The sequence below is a fragment of the Mesoplodon bidens genome (genome assembly GCF_964165515.1).
Source record: "Mesoplodon bidens genome assembly, chromosome: 14".
NCBI lineage: Eukaryota > Metazoa > Chordata > Mammalia > Artiodactyla > Ziphiidae > Mesoplodon > Mesoplodon bidens.
Genome location: NC_138170.1, coordinates 49,190,854 through 49,215,804, shown reverse-complemented (window position 1 = coordinate 49,215,804; position 24,951 = coordinate 49,190,854). Strand labels below are relative to the sequence as shown.

Here is a 24,951-nt window from a genome sequence, read left to right as displayed (position 1 = left end):
GCCTCCACCAGTGTTAACAATGACTATTCTAGTTGATGAAATCAGGAAGTTGAATGATTTGTCTCTAGTCACAGAGCTGAGAAGTAGCAGCACTTGGAGGTGAAGTCAGTTTTTCTGACTCTGAGTCTAGTGTGCATTCTACCTTCTAAAGTTACCCACTATCGGTGCCTATTTCTGTCCTTTCTGTCCCTTTGATTCTTAAGAGGTGAGTGACGTTTTGTTGTAATTATTTTTACAACAACTGAGTCAAGCAATCATGGGCCACATAAGACATTATGTGGGTAGGATGGAAAGCACTTTTATTTCTGAAGACTCTTTTGGGGTCTGACCACTCATCCATACATGCATTCAGTCAACAAACATTTATTGAGCACTTACATGTGCCAGGCATTGTTCTAAGTGCTGGAGATACAGCTGTGAACAAGACAAAGAGGGCTTGTGGGGAGCTAACATCCTAGTCTTAGGGCCTTCTTTGGGAAAAGTCCATAAACTTTCCCTTAGAGCACTTTGTTTTTCTTTCTGTATTTATAAATTGATACTTTATCTATTAATAAATGTCGCTGTGCATCACAAACAGCTTTATTTATCTCAAGCTGCTCTGCTTCAACATTGCTTGGGAAGTCTGTTAAAACTGCAGAATTTCAGGTTTCCAGGTCTGGGATAGGACGGACTGTCACCTGTAATGGAAATGACCTTCCCCCCTCCCCACTCCCCTCTTGAAATTCTACCTCACAGCGAAGTCCAGACTATACCTTTTGCACTTAAACACCCATTATTTCGGATTTCCCCATAACTGTTTGGTGAGTTAGTCTTACCTCTCTGGTTACACCATCATTTCCTGGGGGAGATTTATACTTTACCTCCTCTGTATTCCAGTAGCATTTGACCTTTGGTTGGACATGTGTACCCACATACTTATTAATTAATGAGTCTCTTTAGATACTTGCTATTTGGACCATTCATAGGGAGGCCTTGTGGTATAGTGGAGAATACACAAGCTTTGAAGATAGGCTGGGGTTGAATTCCAGCCCTGCCATTGTCTAAGGTACCACATTGGTCAAGTTACTGACCATCCTGAGCCCCCATTCCTTCCCATGAACAAAAGAGATAATTACCCCACTTTGCAGGGCAGCTGTGAGAATTAAATGACACAACCTAGAGGAAATAAAGGCCAAGCACAAGTGCTCAAAATATGTTTGTTGCTAACATCTTTCTCACTTCCTTAACTTTTGAAACTCTTCTGCAGATGCAGTTTGTAGAAGGTCAGGTTTGGGCCAAATAAGGCAGAAGTAAGAAGTCTGGTTTAGGAGTCACAAGACCTGATTTCTAGTCCCAACTCTGGCACTAACTTGCTGTGTGACATCAGGCAAGTCAGTTAACCTCTTTGGGCCACAGGTTTATCATCTGAAAACTGAATAGAGCCAGTCTTCTCCCATCCCCTCTTTTTTGTAAATTGGAGGAAAACGATAATTTGGAAAGGATTGTTTTTAAGACTCAGTTCAAAAACATCACAATAATAACAACAAATCCAACATACACATGCCAAACACTTTTACATGGTAGGTTTCCAAGAACCATTTACTAAACAAACGAATATGCCCAAACAGTCCCCAGGGAACTAATTCATGATCTCTAAGCTCCTTTCCAAATTTTCCCACCACCCCAAGAACTCCATACCCTCCCTTCCATAATGTAAGAGCTACTTGGCAGGACTCCACAATGTCAATTTTAATTTCCACCTTTGTGTTGTGATGTTTCAGAGTTTATACAGCTCCCAGGGAGAAGCAGTTGTCACCATGGCAACCTTCAGGCCGCTGCAGTGAGAGAAATTAGTGCCTGCCCAGACCTAGTAATTGCTGTGGTCTTTTCCTCTTGGATTCCTAGCAGTGGATGCTTGAATACAAATACTGAGTGGGCTCCAGCAAGCGAGGGTAATAGTGTACAGCAATAAACTATCTGTTAGCTGATGCTTACATTTCAGACAAATTGAGGAGGTTGTCAAAGGCATTAGCTTCTATCTTTTCCAGGGAATCACTCTGAGAGATTTCACTAGGGGAGAGAGAAAAAAAAAAAACGAAGAAGAAACATGAAAGAAATGACTGTGTCTGCATAATACTAAGCTGTGTGTACAACCCAACAACTGGGGGCTCCAGTGAGAGTCCGCCTGCCGATGCAGGGGACACGGGTTCGTGCCCCGGTCTGGGAAGATCCCACATGCCGCGGAGCAGCTGGGCCCGTGAGCCATGGCTGTTGAGCCTGTGCGTCCGGAGCCTGTGCTCCGCAACGGGAGAGGCCACAACAGTGAGAGGCCCATGTAACGCAAAAAAAAATAATAATAAAAAATAAAAATAATAAAAAAGAACAGGGAAGCCTTAAGTTGTCCTCACATCATAAAGTGCTAACACATGCATCCCCCCGCCCTCCCACCCCCCACCCCCCACCTTTAGGAACACTAATTGGCATCTGCAACCCAGATGCAGCTGAAATGCAAGTTTCAGTATTCCCTGTTGGTGTGACAGGTTCTTTTTCTTATTTATCTATGACTCAGAGTCACAGATTGTTAGAAGTGGACACGTCCTTTGGGAAAATCCAGTCAGCTTCCCTTGTTTTACAGCTTTTGGAATTAAAGCTCTGAGAGGAGAGGCAAATAATGCTCATGGGAAGATTCAGGGCCAGGATCAGAATGTCTGGGTTCTCAACTCCATCACTCTAGTGAGGTTTTAATTTGGGTTAGGATTCATTGTTTCTTTTTTTGTTTGTTTGTTTTTGTTTTTGTTTTTGTTTTTGTGGTATGTGGGCCTCTCACTGCTGTGGCCTCTCCCGTTGCGGAGCACAGGCTCCGGACGCGCAGGCTCAGCGGCCGTGGCTCACGGGCCCAGCCGCTCCGCGGCACGTGGGATCTTCCTGGACCGGGGCACGAACCCGTGTCCCCTGCATCGGCAGGCGGACTCTCAACCACTGCGCCACCAGGGAAGCCCAGGATTCATTGTTTCTTAACTCTTTACCCCTTTCCCCAAATCCTGTTCTGATGCAATTGCAAAGTGGTCAACTCCTACACGAAGTGTCCTTCTTGTGTTGTAACCGTCTGTTTATTTGACCATTTCCTTCACTTCATTAGCAAATTGAGGACAAGGAGTATGTCCTATTCACTTCTAAATCCCTGGTGGCTTCATGTAGCCTGGCACATAGGGTATAAATGAATGAATAGATAAGTGAATGAACTGATTTTTTTTTAAAAAAAAAAGACACAAAAGTAAAGGAACAAACTTTGCCATATATTTACCACCGCCAAGCATGTAGGTAACGTCAGTGTTACCCTAAAATCCCAGCATAAGCTACCATTTGCAGCCAGCTGAGAAAGAAGTCGCACAATCTAATGTTTACATTCACTGAAGGCTTCAGACTCGATGAGAGCTTTAGCCCACAGGAAGGCTGAGCCTAAGGCAGTTAAGGTCTTTTATGAACAACACAGTGATGGATAGTTCCTAGGCTGATTCATCTTATTCCTACCTAATGGTTCACTTATTTAACTGTGGCTGCTTTTCTCACTAGGAGGTCTTAATATATTAAAAGCTATCAAAACTCAACATTTAAACTTGAGAGCAGAAGAGTAAAGGTTAGCCTCAAGCAAACTGACCTTTATGTAACCTGCAGTGTTATTTCCTATAATATGCACTAATTCTTAATGAATTATTTTTAATACCCTCATTCCTTGCTTATACCCTAAAGAGCAATCAGAGGTTCCCCAAGGAACTAGGACTGATGATGCAGCATCTTCTTTAGAGATGCAAATCTGCTTCCAAAGCCTAGAGGATTGTTAAAATGCTCCCTGGGAACTAAATGGCCTCTGAGGTCCTTTGACTCAGACTGACATTAAGGAGGATGCTGGAATACTGGACTCCTTTGAAAGTTCTCTTTCCATATATGGGATCTTGTGTCCTAGAAGCTGACACAGGGATATAGGATTGAAATTCACATGTAACACAAATATGTGATCACATTGAATTATCAGGCTGCTTTACAATTTTGATAAATGCCTTTTATCAGTATGGCTATAGATACTGTGTTTTTGTGATACACTTATATTTTAGATACAAAGATAATCTTCTGATGCACAATAAACTTTCAACACACTTTCTTCTATGTAGGTGTTATCTAAAAATGTGACATGAGGGAATAGCTGCTGTAGCAGGGGGAGAGTTTTTATGACTGAAATCTATCTTCTTTTCTACTTGAGTAATTTATCATCACTTATCAAAAGACATTCAGTTCACTGAAGCAAGGTTAGTTATCTGGATTTTAATAACTCTTGAAAATCATACCTTTTCTTCAAAGGTCCCTGGGCATTATTTGTACTTTAAAGATAAAAATAGTAGGGTTTCCTAAACACAATTTCTCTCCTAGAAAAATTATCCCCTTTCAACTATGTGTTCTCTGAGGGAAAAATTTATTCCAATTATAAATGTCTTTTGATATGCAGTATCTTACTTACATTTTTATGACTTCATTAAGTCCTCTGAAAGCTTGAGATGGGATTACTTTGATAGGGAGATAGGTGAGTGATCTAGAAAAGAAAAAAGGAGAGCCAAGAGCTTAAGATTTAAGATTGGGTGCCTTTTAAATTCATGCATAAAATGTGTGTGTGTGACTACAGAGTTCCAAATGGCTAGATTCAGGTTGAAAGTTCTAACATATCAATAAAGAGAGGTGCCATGACTCATTCTTGGTGTTTATCAAAAGTGTGTAATTTTGTTTTTAAGATAGTGAACTTTGGGATCAGACCCACCCAGGTTCAAGTCCCCACTCTCCTACTACCTGGCTGTAGGACCCTGAGCATATTATTTAAGTCCTCTGTTTCAATTTCTTCATCTATAAAATTGAAATAATAATTTCTATTTCACAGGGTTGTTATGATGATTAATCAAGATAACGTGTATGAAGGAGAGGGCTTGGCACCAAGTAAATGGTTCACACACAGTTTTAGAGTGGACTTATAGGCTTGTCGGGAGGATGGAAAAGAAGCTATCTTGGGTAGAGTGGAGAAATAGATGGGGAAAATACAATTGAAAACCAGGCAGGCAAGAGAAGGGAAGATTCACTAAGAACATGTTCCTATTTTGATCTTTACCACTTTCCCCAGGCAGCCTATTTTAATATTATCCCAACCAGACCACTTTGCTCCTATGGTTAAATCGAACGGGCACCTCATGCCGTTTGTGCGGAGTATCTATAGAGATTCCTTCAGGCACTTACTTATATCCAGAAGAACAATCTGAGCGTTCTTGAACTGAGATAAAAGTTATGCGTTACATAAAAGTTGAGCAAAGAGTGACTTCTCAGCAAGAGCAAAACCAGAATAGGATGATAAAGGAAACTGGGGTCAAGATAACTCAGGAGAAAGCATCTGCAAGGCGTAGATGAATGTTCAACCGGTATTTATCAAGCATGTACAGTGATTCAAGGATTTGGCTCAAGGACTGGAAGAGAAGAGGGGAGTGGACCAGGACATTTCAGGAGGGACGTGAATATCAAGAATATGGAGAATAGAAGTGGGAGATGCTGCCTTGTTTTTCGTGTGTCTATGTAGCAAAGACTGGCTTAGCTGCTGCACCTCCACCGTGATGAGCATATTCAAATCAGTGAGATGTCTTACAGTCCCAGAAGAGACTTGTAACGTGCTTGTAACATGCTGTGTGAACTATGCACTCCCACCTGTAACCTTATTTTATCCACTCAACAATGGTGTGAGGCGGGTATTTCCCTTCGATAGCAGAAGAAACTTGATCACAAGACATTAAGTAGTCTGGACAAGGTAACATGACCAAGCAGAGAGTCTCCAAATGTTCTTTACTGTGCAATACTGGCCTGAAGTATATGATTCCTAACCCACTCTGTCTCCTTTTAAATTTTTTTCCCAACTTTATTGAGGGATAATTGACAAATATAATTGTATATATTTAAAGTGTACAATGTGATGATTAGGTGTATACCTACATTGTGGAATGATTGTCAATATCAAGATAATTGACACATCTGTCACCTCAAGTAGTTAACTTTTTTTTTGTGGTAAGGATGCTCAAGATCTACTCAGCAACTTTCAAATATACAATGACATATTCTTAACTATGCCACCATGCTGTACATTAGATCCTCAGAACCTATTCTTCTTATAAGTGAAGGTTTGCACCCTTTGACCTGTATCTCCCCATTTTCCCTTACCCCCAGCCACTGGCAACCACCATTCTATTCTCTATTTCTGTGAAATTGGCTTTTTTTCGAGGTTCCACAGAGAAATGATACCATATAGTATTTGTCTTTCTCTGGCTTATTTCACTTAGCATAATGCCCTCCACTTTCATCCAGGTTATTGCAAATGGCAAATTTTCTTCTTTTTATGTCTGAAAAATATTCTGTCATGTGTGTGTGTGTATATATATATATATATATATACCAAATTTTCTCCATCCATTCATCTGTCAAGTGACTTTAGGTTGTTTCCTTATCTTGGCTATTATGAGTAATGCTGCAATGAACATGGGATGGAGATGTTTCTTAGAGATACTGCTTTCGTTTCCTTCGGATATATACCAGGTCACTCACTCTCTCTCAGTGAGCAAGGTGAAGGGACATGAATTGGAACCTTGTTTCTCTTGAGAAGAGGCATGTCACACTCTTGCTATTCCTCCTGCAAAGCAGCTTACCAGCAGTTCCTCTCTAGGGCTAATGCAAAGAAATTTCATTGCAGAAAAATGCTTTCACTCAACTGTCTCTTAGAGATGCTACAACCTAGAACAAGTAATCCAAACTTGCTCCTCTGATTTTATTCCTGAAGACAGTCCCACCAAGTACATCCTTCAATACCCAAACTTATTTAACAGGGCATCCGAGAAGAACAGGGACTGTAGGGGGAGAAATCTTCTTATGATGGCATGTTTCCTTCTTATATTTCTTCTGCAATCATGTCTGCTTGGCTTACTGATTAAAAACACAGTTTTATTGCTGTCTGCACTGCCAAGTCAATAAATTTCCAGAAGAGAAAGCTGTATTCTACTGTACCCCATGCAACATCAATAAAACTGGCAGCCAAATTCTGATTCCAGAATCTTTATTGCTGGGGATAATGCAGTGCAGAACATATTTTGGAGAGTGTTTACATAAAAGCTTCAACTGAACCTTTCAGAGCTGTTTATTCATGTAAATGGAGCCCAGAAGCTGGAGCCTCTCAGCAGGCACCCTCCTCCTCCAAAAAAGGAACACTGTGTGGCTCCCCGGAGAACAGTGTGGCTCAGATTTGACCAGGGAGGGTGCCTGAGTTTTTGATCGATGTGGGGATGAGGGATGAGGAGCAAAGGTTGGACAGAAGGGAGAGAAGCTGTAGATCATGCACTGGCTGTTCCTGGTGACTACAGATCAGCCCTGGTGCAAGAAGAAATTTTGTAGAGTTGTTGTTGATGCTTCAGAGCAGGAAAGGCAGCAGTGATGAGAGTGAAAATAGAGTTCCTACCATAAAAGAGGCACTGAGCGAACAGGAGGTAGCTTTATGAGTGTGGCTGGGACAAGAAAGAGGCCTGGGGGTCAGAGAATGGGGAGCGAGGTGGGGTGAGACAGGTGCACCAAGCTTTTCACAACAGAAGTGTTCTCATGAAGTGATGTGGAGAACGTGCTTCTGTGAATCCCAAACTGTTTTCCCCACAGACTTATATTTTTATTTTAGAGATATTGTGTATTCCTTTCTGATTCATCACAGTGGGCAGCAGTTACTAAGCATTCAAGTCGCTGTCTCCTGTATTTAAATGTTCATGTGGCCCATGATTTGTTAATAACCATTTGAATGTACTCCCTTTGAAGGTGATCCCTCCTCTGATGGATGCTTCTGTGATTCTTTCCATGAAGCCAGAAGCTCTTAGCAATGTGAACAATTGTCTCAATAACCCTGCAGTTCTACTCCTATATATATCCCAGAGAAATCTGCACACTGATACTCATGGAAACTTGCACAAGGATTTTCTTCACAGCCTTGTGGCATCAAGGGGTATTGAAGGCAACCTGAGTGTCCACTGCTGAGGGAGGGGGGCTTAAATGTACACCTATGAATGGGTTGCCAGTTAGGAGCAAGAGTGTAAAGGGGCACAGAGCAGCATGTGTGGATCTTAGAATCATGGTGTTAAGAGAAACAACTAAGAAATTAATGATATGTATACACGACACTACTTGCAGAATTAAAATACAGACACACCAAGCATTAGCCATTAGAAAACATATAAACATACATCAGCATGGTTGCCTATGGTGAGTTGAGAGAAAGTGGGAGGAGGGTATAAAATGAATAACTAAAATGAGGGGACTTTGAATGACCCACTGATTATGTTATTTGAAGGAAAAAGTATGGTTAACTTAACCCTCTGTACCTGAGAGACAAATGGAGAAGATAAAATTTTCATTTTGATGTATTGAGTTCCCCCCTCCTTCTCTTCCCTTCCTCTTTCCTTCTTCCTTTCTTTTTTTTTTTTTTGAAAGTTAGGTCTACATGTATTCTAAGAATTTGTGAACTTCAGGAACTATTATGGAAAGGTCTAGTTAATATCATTTGATAAAGAGCAGAAGCCAAGGAGAACTGAGGAAAAAGGGGCCAAAAGCAAGGACAGTCCAGCAGCTCTGTTGTCCAGTGTCAACAAAGGGAATGAAAGCTATGAACGGAGCAAAGAAACGTAAGAGATCGACACTCCCAAACTATGCATCTCAGATGGGTGGTAGAGAACCAAGGTTACTGGGCAAATGTGAAGTTGAACTTGCAGAGTGGCGAGTTCTCTCTGCCTCTTGAATAGTGAGTGAGACGGCTGTGGAAGTATATGGTGTGGAATCATGCAGTTACTTATATTTATTATAGTTCATAGTCCTTTTTATAGTTTTAAACTTTGAATTTTAAATTAATTGATGATATAACACAGGTGATACCTGAATTATGGCCAAATTCTACCTTGCTCAAGAGCCTTTACCAGAGATGTTGAAGCAAATACTTAGATTGGATGACAAAGGCTGCCTTAGTTTCATCAGTTCTGGAAAGTCCATCGACTCATGAATCCCACATGCAAGTCTCCCACACCTTCCAGTTATGTGTTAAAGTTGACGTAGAAGCAGTCTCTGCTCCTTAGGATTGGAAGTAAGGACTCACCCTAGTTCTGGGATCTTGTGATTGGTCATGACCCTGGTGAAGTCCTGTGTCTTTCTGCCTTGTCTACACTAAACCCAACGCTATTTGGAGGGCAGGAGTGTGCCTGCAGTACCTTGAATTACACGGCCCCCGCCCCATATTGGTACTTGTTTTGGCCTTGATTGCTTATCCTGTAGCCTGCTTGGTCTCCCCAGAGCCCATCCAGGAGTGGAGCCTTTGCCTTCTCTTCTTGTCAATCACCAGATGCTGATCCCTGTATTCTCCCCTCTTAGAAGACACTGCTGACCCAGAACAGTTCCTAGTTGCTATCTGGTTAGGATCAATGTAATATCTCTCACTACTTGGTTTTGACTTTCAAACTGGGCCCCCTGGAACGGATGGGGACCCTGTGCTGGGGCTACCCAGTGCAGCTGGGTTAGTTCCTCCAGTGGATGCTGGTGGGCTGCCAAAATCACCATTTAGGACTGAGGTACTCATTCCGCCAGCTATTGGGAGAGTGGGCAACTGAAGCGCTCAGCGGAGTTGCTCTCCTGGAATTACCTTCAGCCTAAGATTGCCACCTCACCCAATATCAGGTCTTCTCTCCTCTGCAGCCCGCATCCAGTGACTGGTCAATGCATAGAATAAAGGCCCAGCCCTTTTGTTTTGCCTCATGGTGGGACTGCTCAGGAGGGCCATCCCACTTTCAGAGCTCTTTCCCATCGACTCTTTCTCCTGGGCCCTGACTCAGTCCCCTTCCTAGCCAGCCCCAGCTGTCAAGGCACCAGCTCACCTTCCGTCAGAGCCCAGCAACAGATAAACAAATAGCGTTCAGATAAACCTAATCTCCTTGAAGAAGATGATGCCCCATTATCAGGTCTCTTGAGTACTCAAGGGTGGGGCTTGGGCCTCTCTTATTTTTTTTCTTCTAAGTTTAATAACACAGATGACCTTGGACAAAGCCAGTTTGTCCAGTTCACTGGCTTGTTCATGAACCCTCAAAATAATGTTAGCTGGAGAGTTTCAGGGTCAGGAGTTTCTTTGTCCCCCTTCAAGGGAACCCAAGATTTAGAAATCCTTGCTTTTAAAAACCTATCCACTGGGAGATATTTGCATTATCAAAGAGTTCTTTGCTCTACAGGAGGATTGATGAAAGGTTCCTTAAATAGCAAACTCCTTAGGTAAATGGAAAATATGGTTCAATTGACACTTTTAAACATGGGTGTTGCCTAAAGCCAATTACAACTGTAGGTTCCCCCACCTCACTTTGGTTCTTAAGAGCTTGGATTTCCAGGGCAGGACCACCTTCTGAAGCCCACAGGCTGAGCAGGGGCAGAGGAAGACAACAGCCAGGGAAGAACTCCGAGCACTAATCTGGAGTCCTCAAAGCCTGGGTGGGGTCTTTGCTCGCCTTGCAGGAGCCTTTACCTCTTCTGCCCAGAATGGCAGAAATGAATTATTTTTTTCACTTCCCTCTAATGGTTTAGAAAAGCCATCTATATTATCGATTTAAGAAAGCTACAAACATCCATCCATCTTTCACAGATGATTAGTTTATTGCTAGAGCTACACACCCTGAATTTTAAAACACTACAAAATCAGGGGGAGACAAAAAGACAGAAACCAGGGATGGTCAAAGATTTTTTGCCTAATGAACTCATAGAAATGGGGGGAGGGAAACATTACCTTATTTAAGTTCAAAAGAATGTTAATGTTTTTGTATTTATTACATGAGACCTTGTTCTACATTGAACAGGGGCTTAAGAATTCCTGTGTTCTTTTCAAAGTCACTCAGTAATTATAATAAACTTGCTTTCATCTTGGAGTGAAATACAAATGGCTTTCCCCTTTACAAATGATTTTAAATCTTTGTGCTTTCAAATGCATTGATCTATTTGGTAACTTCATTATTGGGTATGTCTTCATTTATTGGCCTCTTGTCTTCAGCATTTACCTAGAGGGAGCTCAGACGTCAATGTTAACTGAAATATGAAGTCAGTATAGATGGACATCCAAGATGTTAAGTTTTACATCAGAAAATTTTAGAACACTCCTTTAAGCATTTACTGTATTAGACTCAGGCAATCAGACTAAAAAGGCTGCTTGCAAGTGGTTTGGTCCAACCCCTCACTTTCGATGAAGAATCTTAAGTGAGGAAAAGTAAAATGACTTCCCTGAAACCACATGGCAATTCAGCAGCAGATCTGGACTTGAACATAGGTCACTTCATTCCTGGTCCAGTGCTGTGTCCTACATTAGTCAAATCACATCAGTACTGTTCCTTTGGGGGTTTGTTGATACACCCCACTATGCAATCCTCTGGTTCTTCTGCGAAAACCTCACCTTCTGATAGAGCCACCAGCTTCTTAGGGCATGTGCTCACGGTCTTTAACTTCAAAGGTGCAGCTCAAATTCCTGTTCTTCCATGAAGCTTCAGAGCCTACCAGAGTGTTTTTCTTCCTCTCCTGTCCTCCTCAGCACTAATGACTACCCAGTTTTTTTCTTCTTTTTCCTGCACTATTTTTTGAGAATTTATCAGGTGCCTTGTATGAATGTTTCCTCTGTTCCACCATTGAACTCCCAGACTATGGTAGATTCTGCCTTCAGACTGTCTCTTGCTTCTAGCCCCTTTATTCCTTTTCCACTGCCACTCTCCTTGGTCATTCTTTTCTTCACCTCGACTGCTCTATAGTCCCCAAACTGGTTTCCCTGTACTCCATCCCGGGTCTCCTCTGCCCAGTCTAGATTAGTCTTCCTGATAACTCCCACCATGTCACTCTTACAGGCAGATTCTTCTGTGCCACCCCTTGGCCAGTCTACTTATCTACAAATGTCTCAGCTTTGCATTCAAGGCCCCTGAAATAAAGGCTTGAACTTTATTTGACAGTCCTATCACCCACTCTTCCCCTCCTATAACCAATACACTAAACTTGCACTGTCCAAAAAAGGCAGCCACTAGCCACATATGGCCACTGAGCACTTGGAGTATGTCCAGTCCAAATTGAAATGCACTGTAAGTTTAAAATACATTCCAGATGTCAAAGACTTGGCAAGAAAAAATAATGTAAATGATCTCATTAACAATTATTATATTGATTACGTGTTGAGATGGGTGTGGCTAAACCACACTGACTATTTTTTTCAGCTCTCTCTTAGGCCCACAGTCCTACTCCCTCCCCTTTCTGCATGACTGAGCTTTAGCCTACTCATGGGGAATGCACCCAAACCAGATGAGTTCCCTATCAACTTTTACCCTTGTCTTCATCTGAAATGAAAACTGGAAGAATGCCTTTTGCTGATGCAGATGGTTAATGGTCATGAGACCCCCAGAGGAAGGAAAAACTCCTGGTTTCCATCCAGTGTGGGTGTGCTTCTCTCTAGCAGTCAGGTTTTATTTTTAGCTCTGGCCCCTTTAAAGCCCCCTATCCCCTTTTCCATACCCTGTGGTATGGAGTACAACTTCGAATGTGGAATGTCGCGTCAGCCTGATCCCACCTGTATGTAAGTTACCCTCAATAAGCTTCATAATTGCACTTCATGGAGTTGCCTGCTTTGTTTTTCGGTCTCAAGTTTGGAGGATGTTATTCAATATTTCTGTCTTCCAACAAAATGATAATAGTTTGTACATTTGGATTACTTAAAATATTTTATTAAACTTAATTTCACCTTTTAAAACCTTTTAAAATGTGGCTATTAAAAATTAAAATTAAACTTGTGACTAACATTATATTTCTCCTGGACAGTGCCTCCCTAGACAAATCACTGTATCTCCTGAATTTACCTCACATTTTCCTGCCTTCATTCACACTGTTTCTACCATCTGGCACATCCACCCTTCTCTGCCGGTCAGATTCTATTCTACCCTTGGTTAAAGGTCTGTCTCAGGTGCTATATAATTTATGGAATGTGTCTTCATCACCAATTGCATGTGCTTTCTCTCTGGAAGCAGCATCGTGGGCTAGTGAAGAGTAGAGACTCTGGAGCCAGGTTACCTGGGTTCATTTCACATGTATGAAGTGATGATGATACTGACTACTGCAGAAATTTTTTAGATTAAATAAGAAAATGTTTATGTAATATTCATACAGCATCTAGTACAAGGTTAGAGCTCAATTAGTACTTTAAATTCACAGCTGCTTACTATGAAGGAGTCAAGCTACCCCAGCTATGCCTGATGACAGCTCTGCTTCCTTGCTGGGGATGGGGTGGATTCAGCACTTTGGACTCTTCTATTTGTCACACCCTTACGTCTACAAAATGCCTGTGGCTTGTCTCAAGCTCTTTATTGTCTGCTGATTATACACAGGACAACTGAGAGAGAGGGTAGACATTCCCCCTTGGTACCTTTCTGTTGGGCTCAAGTATCTCTTATAGACCTTGTCTGATAGCCTTTTAAAGAAATGATAAGGAAGCGATAAAGAACAACCTTCCATTAAATATTTCAACTCTAGGGAGCCACTCTGCAGAATTCTCATTTGCTCATTGATTTTAAAAAGTTCAGTCAGGGCTTCCCTGGTGGCGCAGTGGTTGAGAGTCCGCCTGCCGATGCAGGGGACACGGGTTCGTGTCCCGGTCTGGGAAGATCCCACATGCCGCGGAGCGGCTGGGCCCGTGAGCCATGGCCGCTGAGCCTGTGCGTCCGGATCCTGTGCTCCGCAACGGGAGAGGCCACAACAGTGAGAGGCCCGCGTACCACAAAAAAAAAAAAAAAAAAAAAAGTTCAGTCAGTTGGAACTCTCCCATTGGAAAGTGCAATTTGCATGACTCTTCTCCAAGAAGCTTGGGGAGTTTACGAATTATTGATATAATGTAAACCAAGATTTTTCAAGAAGATTCCCTGGATGATGGATTTTCCAAGTCATTTGTGCAACAACTAAATTAAAAATATAAAGCCTCAGAGGAGAATGGTAAACACGTCTTAGCACTTACTCAAAACCCATTTAAAGTTTTCTAAAGACACAAAGCAAACTAACCCAATCTGTACCCCGAAACTAGAATTCTTCTAGCAATAATATAACATGACAAAAATAACTCTGGTAAATAAAACTATGTGTTGAATTCTCCCCAGGGAAGGTCTGCATTTTGTGTAATGATTTCTCAAAAATATTTTTTAGAAGTAGAGAATACTATGTTGTCAGGGCAGTGATATTGCAGATATGCTCCAGGAAACTCTTTCATTACAAGCTTCTGTTTGCAGACACATTTTTTGGTGAGCCTGTAAAAGCTGGTTGCAACTGATATACTACATACTTTTTTTTTTTTTTTTTTTCAGTACGCGGGCCTCTCACTGTTGTGGCCTCTCCGGTTGCGGAGCACAGGCTCCGGACGCGCAGGCTCAGCGGCCATGGCTCACGGGCCCAGACGCTCCGCGGCATGCGGGATCTTCCCGGACCGGGGCACGAACCCGTGTTCCCTGCATAGGCAGGCGGACTCTCAATCACTGTGCCAGCAGGGAAGCCCTACTACATACTTTTAATTAATTTGATGGAATGGGTCTGAATTGCCTGAAATTACTGGCATGTGTACCTTCACTTTTCACTAACTCCTTAGCTCTGGTAGACACTGATTTGTGTGGGTGCCTGGTTCAAAAATGCCCCTTCTCTGGAAGCATCTCACTGCTGGTTGCAATAGGGTGGAAGCATCTCATTGACTGGGCTTCTGTCTCAGGAGTAGGGTGTGGAGCCATCAGATTCTCTCTCTCAGGTATTTAAACTTGTCGTAGATAGGAGGAATCTTTGGAGCTGATTCCTTGGAAAGGTGGAATCTACAGAAAAGTTCCCCGACCTCTTGCTGCTAAAACGCCATATTCTCTCTGGATCTTGCTCACACCCTTCTACCTCTTTATTCTTCCGTTAAGTTAATCTCTTATGATTAAATTTGTCAGAGATGATTTCTGGTGCTTGCAAATGAGAAAAGCCTTAATCAGAGACCCACCCAAGGTTTCCAGGGGGAAGTCATCCACTCTTCCGTTGATGATCCTTAACACAGACAGGGCACGTGCCTGGTGGTCAGTGAGAGAGCAGAAGGCTTTGAATAGTGCTTCCCTGGTGGCCTCTCTAAGCTGGTGTCAAAGGCCAGGATAGAGCTTATGGGATAACCGTGTTAGCCCAGTTGCCCCTGTAGAGAGTGAGGCTTAAAGAACTACAGCTCAAATAATACCTCCACCAAGGTATCTTTGTTACTCTGGCTAGAAGGGATAGCTCCCTCCTCTAAACTCTCACCAGCCTTTGTTTATAGCCATCATCTGGCTTTTATCACCTTCTGCATTTCCCTGCAGTCATCTGAGAACTAGTCCTCTCTCTCCTATGGCTGGAAGACTGTAAACTCTTGGAGGGCACGGGTGGTGTCTATGGATCCTGCACATTGTCCTGTACATTTCAGTATGTAGTCCCTGAGTGGTCAACAAGTCTGACCTGAAGGTTTTCTGTGTGTCCAGCCGGAGGTTTAGGGATGGGGAATGGGGAAAGGACCCAGAATAGGCTTGGATGCTCTAGCTGGACAGATAGGACTGACCCAATTGAATGATAGAAAACAGGGTATAATCAGGTATTAGGTGGCATGTTTGAGAGGCAGCTCAGCCTGGGCTGAAAAAACTAGCATATCAGACTCCAGGCAGTAATGAGCTCTGCTATTTCGGGATTCTAACTTATTCACCTTCCAGGTTGAGAAGACCTAGTGGGTCATTTTCTCTAATTAACACCCCACAGGAACAAAACTATTCCATCAGGCTTCCCCCTTGGATGATGGATAGTTACTGTTCAACCTCATATATGGGCTGCGGGTTTTTCAGGTCTTCTCTGCATCATCAGATTGTTACAATAATACTTTGTAGTTATGGGAAACCTTTATTTCCGAGTATTTTTGGCCCTGCTGTCTTGTTTATCTTCACCACAGTCAGCCCCACTCAGGGGCAAGAATCATCACGCCCCTTTTACAGACAGCACAGAGGTTTTAACACTGTACTGAGCCCACAGTGCAAATTAGGGAAAGAGGGACCTGGTGCTAGAACTCACGTCTGCTGGTCTTTGTCCTGTTGATCAATTCAGATAATCTGGGGACTGTGTTGGACCCTGCCCTGTCGTACCAGGGCATCTCCACCCCTGTGGGCTCAGAAATGCTGTCCGCTGATGCTTGTGAGGTAGAATTATGAACCTAGGAGTCACCTCATTTTATCAGCATCAAGGACAAATTTAACAGCAGCAAAGGATAAAGCCTTCATTCTGAAAGTTGAGTTTTACTTGTAAATTGGACTTTTCTGAATTTGGCTCAGGTGGCATTAAAGAGCTGTGGTTCAGGGCCACACAGAGAGCAGCTGTGAGTGGTTTGCTGGCTGGGACGGGGTGGCATCTCCCTGGGAGGCAGAAGCTGAGAGTAAATGAGGACCATGTGGAGAAGCTGCTAGAAGCTGCCCACTGAGTTAGGAAGCCCACCTGACTGGTGGGTGGGATTATTTTAATTGCCTTCTTAAAAAAAGAGCTGGTGCAAAATTTGCTAAAATCTGCATTAAATGTGATTTTTCACACACCAAGGGGAGCTGCCAGAACAGAACACATATGCTCCCGTGGAGCCAGCCCTCTTGGGTCTGGGAGTGAGCAGCAGGGCCTCTCTCCACCACCATGACTCAACTGGCTTTAAAATTCCATGTGTAAGATCAAAATTACACAAGGCCAAGACACCGTCTGGTGCAGCCAACCTGGGAGATTGTATTTTGGAAAGAAAACTTTTCTGCCTCATTTCAAGATATGAAAAGAAGCCACATTGAGGATCTTGGGAAGAAGATAGAGGTGGGTAAAGGAGCAGAACCGGAGCCCTGAATTAATCTTGACATACTGCCTTTTTTTTTTTTTTTTTTTTTTGCTGTATTGGGTCTTCATTGCTGCGTGTGGACTTTCTCTAGTTGCGGCGAGCAGGGGCTACTCTTCATTGCGGTGTATGTGTTTCTCATTGTGGTGGCCTCTCTTGTTGCGGAGCACAGGCTGTAGACATGCAGGCTTCAGCAGTTGTGGTGCATGGGCCCAGAAGTTGTGGCTCGTGGCCTCTAGAGCACAGGCTCAGTAGTTGTGGTGCATGGGCTTAGCTGCTCCGTGGCATATGGGATCTTCCCGGACCAGGGCTCGAACCCGTGTCCCCTGCACTGGCAGGTGGATTCTTAACCATTGCACCACCAGGGAAGTCCCTGACATACTGCTTTTGAAATAATAAAAAATAGAATAATGTAGAAAAAATCCAAGGAATTATTGCTCTCCAAAGGGAGAGCTGGGTCCAATGTCAAAGGGATCCGTGTGTGAAGATTTGTGGCTCTACACTTCCACTGAGATTTTGGGAACTCTGTTGCTTGCTTTTTAGTGTTCTGCTAGGGGTCATCATTCACTTTCCCCAAAAGGATGATTTTTAAACTAATAAAATCTGGCCCTTGCAAAGCTTCCCCCAGGGAGTCTGTTTATAGGCATAGCTAGGTTTAAGAATTGTCTTGAAGGTAATAGCTGGGAGAGCTGAGTCAGAACTGAGGTTCAAGATCAACCTCTACCTTGGGTCTTTGTTTTTTTTGTTTGTTTGTTTTTTGTTGTTGTTGGTTATTTTTGGTTTGTTTTTGTGGGAGTAGGGTAGGAAGGTGGGACATGAGCTTTCAGAATTCCAAGGTTTTTTTTTGTTTTTGTTTTGTCTGGTTCAGCTGCAGGGAAGCTGTAGGTAGGGCCAAGCTGTCCTACTTGTAAGAGTTTGGTAGGCTTCCCTCTATCCTGTGGACTCTTACCTGGTGTCCTGGACGGGAACCAATAGATCTCAATTCAGGCTGCCTTGGTGGATGTTTTGTTTTGTTTTAATGGACCCTGGGCTGAGGAATGATTTTTCTCTAATAAGTAAGTTAAAATAAATTAACCACAAACAGTAGAACAATCTGTGGAATTGTTGGGCTTTACTAATGTAGGTAAGCTTCTAGTCTTGCTTCTCTGGATGGCCCTTTCAAAGGAGAGATTGGGAGGTCTGCAAATCTGGGACCTGGATGCTGACTCCCTCTGCTACTCATAGCACCTCATCTCCTCCCCATTTTCTAGGATGGAGATTTTTAAGTGACATTTAGGTGTGGTACATGCTAACTAACATACATACTTCCTTTTTGCATTGGTTCATTGTTCCTATTCAGCTCTCTACTCAGTTTGATCATCATGTAGTTCAATAGACACTTTAATCATACTACCTGTGAAATTTTGGGAATCCTGAGTTGAATAAGACCTCTTCAAGTGCTTCTCACTTTGGCACAATGATTAAAAACCATGGTGGGGTGAGGTGGGGACTCCCCCACCCCTTGCCCCAACACAGACGCACGCCAGGGGCATTTGGCAAATGTCTAAAGACATTTTTGGTTGTCATCATTTGGGAGGGCAGTGCTACTGGCATATAGTGGGTGGAGGCCAGGGATGCTGCTAAACATCCTACAGTATATGAAACAGCCCCCAACAGCAAATGATTATCTGGCCCCAAATGACAATTGTGTTGAGGCTGAGAAACCCTGCTGTTGCAGAGGAGGTACACATGGAGTAAATAGTTATGTTATGTGGGGTGTATGCAAAAGTAGATGTAAGTACAAGATATCAAAGCAAGTATGTGTGTGTGGGAGAGAGGGGACATTGGGGAAAGCTTGTTGGAAGTGACTCCAAATCATGATTTTTACTTAATGCCTTTGTAATCAACTGTCCAAGAATGACTTTGAAAGTTTATTAGTTAAGATTAGTTTATTAGTTAAGATTAGTTTATTAGTTCCTACATATTAGGAATTTTTTTTCTTTTTGTACAACTCTCTGGGTAATTTAATCAAATATTTCTGATGACTTTATATCTTCCCTTACCAAAAAATTTCCCCAAAAAACCAGGAAGAGGTATAAAAAGGGAAGGATCCATTCAACCTTATTCTTTGCTTCTCAGTAGGGAAATGTCTAGCCTACTCTCACCTGTGTTTTTCTTCCACCTGGACTCTCCTTCCCTTCTCTCCTTCAAGGTTTAGCCTCATAACCCTTGGTCCATGACACCTTTGCTTGGAGATTTCAGTCCATAGTGACTGATCTATTCCCTGAATTCCTTAGAGCCTCATTGCCTCTCTCTTCCTACCTACACGTTTCTTGGGTGTGGGTGTGTTTCCACCTAGATTGTGGGCTCCTCAAGGACAGGGACCATGCCCTCCATTGGTACATCCTTCTACAGCATAGAACACCATTCTGGATCCTGATTTATACTCAAGGTAGGAGAAGGAGAAAGACATTCAGGAAAGATGTCAGAAAATTAACATCTTCCTGTGACACTGGACTGACGGATACAGCACATTTTATCCTTCCAAAGTCTCTGGATTGTGTCTTATAATAAAGTCTAAAAGTTTAATCTCTGTTTAGTAGGCACAGCATGCAAAAAATAAATTGCTATTATTATTATTAGCATTTTCTTACTAACAGATTTTTCAGAAGCTGTTTCCATATCAAGCAGATCAACCTTTCTGTTGTCATAGAGACAAAGATCTTTATATAACCATGGGCAAGGTGAGATTCTTTTTTCTCTCTCCCTCCTTCGACTTGTCTGGAACTAATAACAAAAGGAAAAGGACATTTTAAAAATTAATTCTTTTCTTTTACTTTTTTTTCCTCCAATTAAAATGAGTGAATACATGGGAGGCTTTTTTTTTCTTTTGTTGTATCACATTTTAGATTTTAAATACCTAAGTTTTTAATAAAATATTATTGGGCTGGAAAGATCTGAACAATTGAACAATGCCATTTTCAAAATTTGCAAGCAGTGGCTTATCAATGATAAGCAATTATGATCCATTTTCCTTTTTTCTTTTTTTTTAACCAAATAGTGGACTTTAGATGGAAATCTTACAAGGCAGGACTACCAAGGCCTGAAATGATTAAAACATGAACTAGCATCTACTGAGGGGCCAGTGATGAATTTTAAGGTGCTCTGTGGTACTCACCTCCTCCAACCCCCAGAATTGAGAAAGCTACCCTTCTCTCTGCAGAATCAGACCCTGTGGATAACAGTGCAAGACCACATCCCTCTTATCCCTTATCTCATAATTTCAGCTCTCTTCTTTTTATGAACTCCCAATAACTTGTTATTCATGGCATTTTCTATCTTGTAATTACTGTTTACCACTTCATTCATTCATCGTCAGGAAAAGAGGATTTAAGCAGAACCCATTCACTTTTTCTTTCCTTTGCCTCAGTGTTAAGTTAGACCTTCATCCATCTGTCTTCCTCTGCCAGAGCTCAGAAGTATCCCTCTCTTTTAAGATTAACCCTTCCCCTCTGATCTGACACTGATGCCTTCCTCCCACTCCCGTGGGCATCTTATACCATCATCCCTGTGTCTTCAGTCTGTCCTTCTCCATGGATTCCTTCCTCTAGTCCTTTTTGAAGACAAAACAAAACAAACAAAACAAAACATTTTTTCTTAATCTTGTTTATTTTTCCATATCTCAGACTTTGAAGTTTTAATCTGATCACAGCTGCCTTTTGCAATAAATAGGTACTATCTATGTGTGTGTGTGTGTGTGTGTGTGTGTGTGTGTGTGTGTGTCAGGGGCGTTGGAGGGGATGGAGAAGAGAAGTGTATGGCACAAAGAAGTTTAAAACATGCTTCCTGCTTTCCAGAAGATTATATCCTCCATGGAGGAATACCTTGATTCTCAAACTGTAACATGCATCAGAATCACCTGGGGAGCTTGTTAAAATACAGATTGCTGGACTACACCTTCAGAGTTTCTGATGCAGAAACTGGGGCCTGAGAGTATGCATTTCTGACATTTCCCAGGTGGCACTTATGCTGCTGGTATGAGGAACATGGCCTTAAAGAAACTACCCTCCTATTCATTCTATGCATCCTCTTGTCATATGGATGTTGAAGTCACCTTATCATGCTGAAAAAACGTATCCCCTTTTGGCTTTTATAGGCTCCACCTCCATAGGGCTCTCCCTTGAAGGATGAGGTCATCTCTCAATTATCTGATCCTTGGGAAGCCTGACTTTGTGCGGGTCAGAGTGCGTGCTGACCTGAGGGGTTTAAATGTCTAGGAGGAGATGCTGCTGGTGTGCATGCCAAGAAAATGCATGTGAAGGGAGGGAGTCTAGGATTCTCTAGAATCCCACAGGAGTCTTCAGAGCCTGGACAACTGGCTCCTTTTAGGGAGCGGGACTAGCCAGCCTCAGCATGCCAGCAGTACTTATATTGTACCTGTTTCCCACTTCCATCCCCAAACCTAGTCAACCCTATAAAATCTTTCTGAGGTGTTCGAGGCTTCTTTAAACTGTGCTGTGGGGCAGTGAGAGAATTTGTTTAGTTTTAGTCTTTTCACTTCAGCCTACTCCAGGGAAGAGGTACTACTCTCCTGAGGCCAGTGTGGGTGTGGCAGCAGGAACTGTTGAGAGACCTCAGTGAAAAGCTGAACCTGAAAGCAGCTGGGACTTGCCTCACCCATGCCTGCCTCACCCGTGCCTGCCTCACCCATGCCTGCCTCACCCATGCCTGTCTCCTGGTAGAAACCAGGAGGTTTTCTAACTCAGTGCCAATTTGGAGAAGCTGAGAATTTTTTTTTCTTTTTTTCTTTTTTTTAAGGAAGGGGTAATTTTCTTACAAAAACTAGCAAATATAGAAAGATAGCAGGTGAAGTCCTGTCTTTGCGACTCAATAGCTGTGGGACCTTGGGCAGATTTTTCCAACTCTTTGGATCTCAGGTTCTTATAATCTGTATGATAAGTACCAGGTGAGTGAGAAAGGCACAGTGTTAGTGGCACAATCATCCATAAGAGCAAGATGGGAGGCTTGTCAGGGAGGGACAAGGGCTGGGACTTGGAAGGCAGCTTCTATGGATTTACTTATTGATCGAAACAAATTCTATTAGCATGGTCCTCACCTTCAGGGAATTGAGCTGACAAGATAATTAATGCAAACCAATTAATATAAGCCCCTCAACCTTTAAACTGTATCTCTCAGCCACAAATATTCCCCAAAGACCACTAACTCTCCCAGAGGAGAATCTCAGCCCTTCAGGAGGGTGGAGGAATTCCCTCCATGAAGCAAGCTCCTGACAGACTGCTGGGAGCCCAAGGACATGGGGCGGGGGGATCTCTTTCCTCCCCCAGCATGGAATTCCATCACCTCTAACTGTTAGAACATAACCAACACCTCTGCCAGCCTGGTGCCTTTTGGATACTTTTATAGTCTTCTTTTTTTTCTTTCCTTTTCTCTTTTAACAACTTTATCAAGATGTAATTTATATACCATAAAATTCACCCATTTTAATTGTACATTGCGATGGTTTTTAGTATGTTCATGGAGTTGTGCAACCATTACCACCATCTAATTTTAGACAATTTTCATCACCACAGAAAGCAACAGCCATTAGCAGTCACTGGGCCTTCACTCCAACCTGATGGCTACTAATCTCCTTTCTGTCTATCTGGACATTTCATATAAATAGAACCATATAATATGTGGTACCTTTATTTCATATAAATAGAACCATATAATATGTGGTAACTTTTTCCAAAAAAGTGTCTGGTGACACTCTGATACGCTAGTATCGAAGGCCCCCCTCTCCTCTTCACCCCATCACTACAGCAGCCAGCTTCCTCCACCTGCCTGCCAATGTATACAGCTCCCTAAGGGGGGGTGGTGTGCCAGAGCTGGAACTCAAGGCCTCACATCGATTTGGCAACCAGATTGAAGTGCAAGTACATCTGATCAGACAAGCAGGCTGAAATGCAAGTACATCTGGGGCTGGGGTGGAGCGATGACTTGTATGCTCACTAAGGTGTAGGTGAGCACTGGTTGGGGGGTGCGCCGGCCAGCAGTCCCCATTGAGTGACCAGGTCACGCCTGGACACTGGGCCCGAGCACCCCATTCCTAGAGGAACATAGGGTACCAGAGCGCACAGTAACCTTCACCATCCTGGCTGGCCCAAGGCTCAAAGGACACGCAAGACTTCTCCGGGCAGAGATAGCTGCTGACTGAGGAGCATGACACCCCGTCCGCTTCCAGCAGCTGCAGGGAGCGAGGCCATCCCGTGTGGCTTCTGGGCAGTTCCACGACCCTGGCCGTGGCCCCAACCAGGGTGAAAGAGCGGGCCTGGGGCCATCTGCGGCTGGAGGGTGCGCGGGACCCCGACCCCAGGTGTGGCGGGGCGTGGCAAAGACGCCAAGCTTGGGCTTATCACCCTGAGAGGTGGTGCAGTTCGGCAGGGCGAAGCGTCTTTCTCCTAGCATCCAGGGGACCAAAGAGCAGGGAGGCAAGGCGGCCGGAGCGAGCGAGGGTGCCGGGGCAGGGGCGCCGCGTACTCACAGTCGGCTGAGGCCGGCCCGCGGGCCGGGGCAGCGCAGGGCGCCGTCGGGCGGGCAGCTGCAGGGCTCGGGGCAGGGCTCCCCGCGCAGCGCCCGGGGCAGCGGCGGCGGCGGCGGCAGCAGCAGGAGCAGCAGCAGCGGCCGCAGCGCGGGGGACCGCCGCCCCATGGCCGGGAGCCTGAGCGCGGGCTCCTGCGGCTGGGCCTGTGCCCCGGACAGCCAGGGAGTGCGGCCCGCGCCCTTGTCCCCGCCCACTGGCCTGCCCCCCGGCTCCTCCCGCGCCGGCCCGCCCCTGCCCCCCGTCCCCCGCCCCCCCATCCCCGACGGCGCCCCCGCTGCTGAGTCTCCGCTCTGCCTCGACCCAGGACAGTGGCCTGAGGGACCCCATCACCTCCTCTCTGCTGCGTTCCCCAGCCTGGCCTCTGCATCTCCAAATGGCCCTAGTTACAGGAGGTAGCGTGTGGAAGTGGTGAATGCTTTGGATACGGGAAGAGGTGGGGAGTTCTGAATTCTCGTCCTGGCTCTGCTGTAACTATGAGTGTGAAGTTGAGCGAGTTGTGTTCCTTTCCCGAATCTCTCTTATTTCATCTGTGAGAGGGACGGACTGATGATACTCGATACCAGCCCTGGCCGCTTCAGAAGGGGTGAAAGTGCCCAGCTCAGACGCTCCTCCTCCTCTCTCATTCTCAGCCCCCAAATCCTTTCCCATTCTCTCCCAGCAACTCCTTCAGCCTATGGGTAATCTCTGTCTTCCCAACATCCCCGGTAATTTTTCTCTTGGTAGTAACCACTTTCCTCCTAACAGTAGTGATTTGAACGTGTTCTCTACCTTCAGTATAGACTGTGAGGTCCTAGAAAGCAAAGTCCAGTTCAGATTTATTTTTATATTTCTGGCTTCTACACGGTAAGTCCTCAATAAAGATGTGTTGAATGAATGAAACTGCTATAATAATGTACAGCGGCTGCTGCAATGGGAGGCCCAGGATAGGCTAGACCCTGTGACAGGTTCTCTCCCTCACATCATGTCTAAGTTTCACCATAAACTAGAAGGGTGTTTGCAACGAGAAAAATGATGTCCTGAGAGGTTACGTGACTTCTGCGAAATCACAGAGCTCTTAAGTCACTAGTGGAAACCTGTTTGAACTCATGTCTCTCACTCACTTTGTCTTACCTATGAAAAAAATTAATGTATGATTTGCATACCAGGGACTTGAAAAGGAGACAAATTTTATGCTTAACCATGGGGATGCAAAATTTCCCCTATTTAATTTCATCATTAAAACACTTTTCCTTTCCTCCTTCCAAGGACTCTGTTTGGATTCTGGAAAGAGGTGGACTTTGAGAGCTGGGAAGGTGTCTAAGACTCTACAGACAGGAAATAAAAGAACAGAGTTCCTTCTTTCTGTTTTGAAGCTAACTCTCAAGGTCAGACCAGCTAAGTTACCAGTCTGTAGTGTCTTGTGAGTCTCTTGCCT

At 43.8% G+C, this 24,951-nt stretch overlaps 1 protein-coding gene across 1 annotated transcript in view; it reads right to left on the bottom strand.

The window, feature by feature from the left end:
- LHCGR (luteinizing hormone/choriogonadotropin receptor) overlaps positions 1–23,644 on the bottom strand; it is a gene marked incomplete at its 5' end in the record, with an annotated part of 64,047 nt that extends 40,403 nt beyond the window's left edge. Inside the window, 3 exons of the mRNA XM_081254305.1 lie at positions 1,975–2,049; positions 4,493–4,564; positions 23,478–23,644. Coding sequence (XP_081110431.1) covers positions 1,975–2,049; positions 4,493–4,564; positions 23,478–23,644 — 314 coding nt within the window. The remainder of the gene's footprint in view (positions 1–1,974; positions 2,050–4,492; positions 4,565–23,477) is intronic.
- Positions 23,645–24,951: the final 1,307 nt, after the last annotated feature.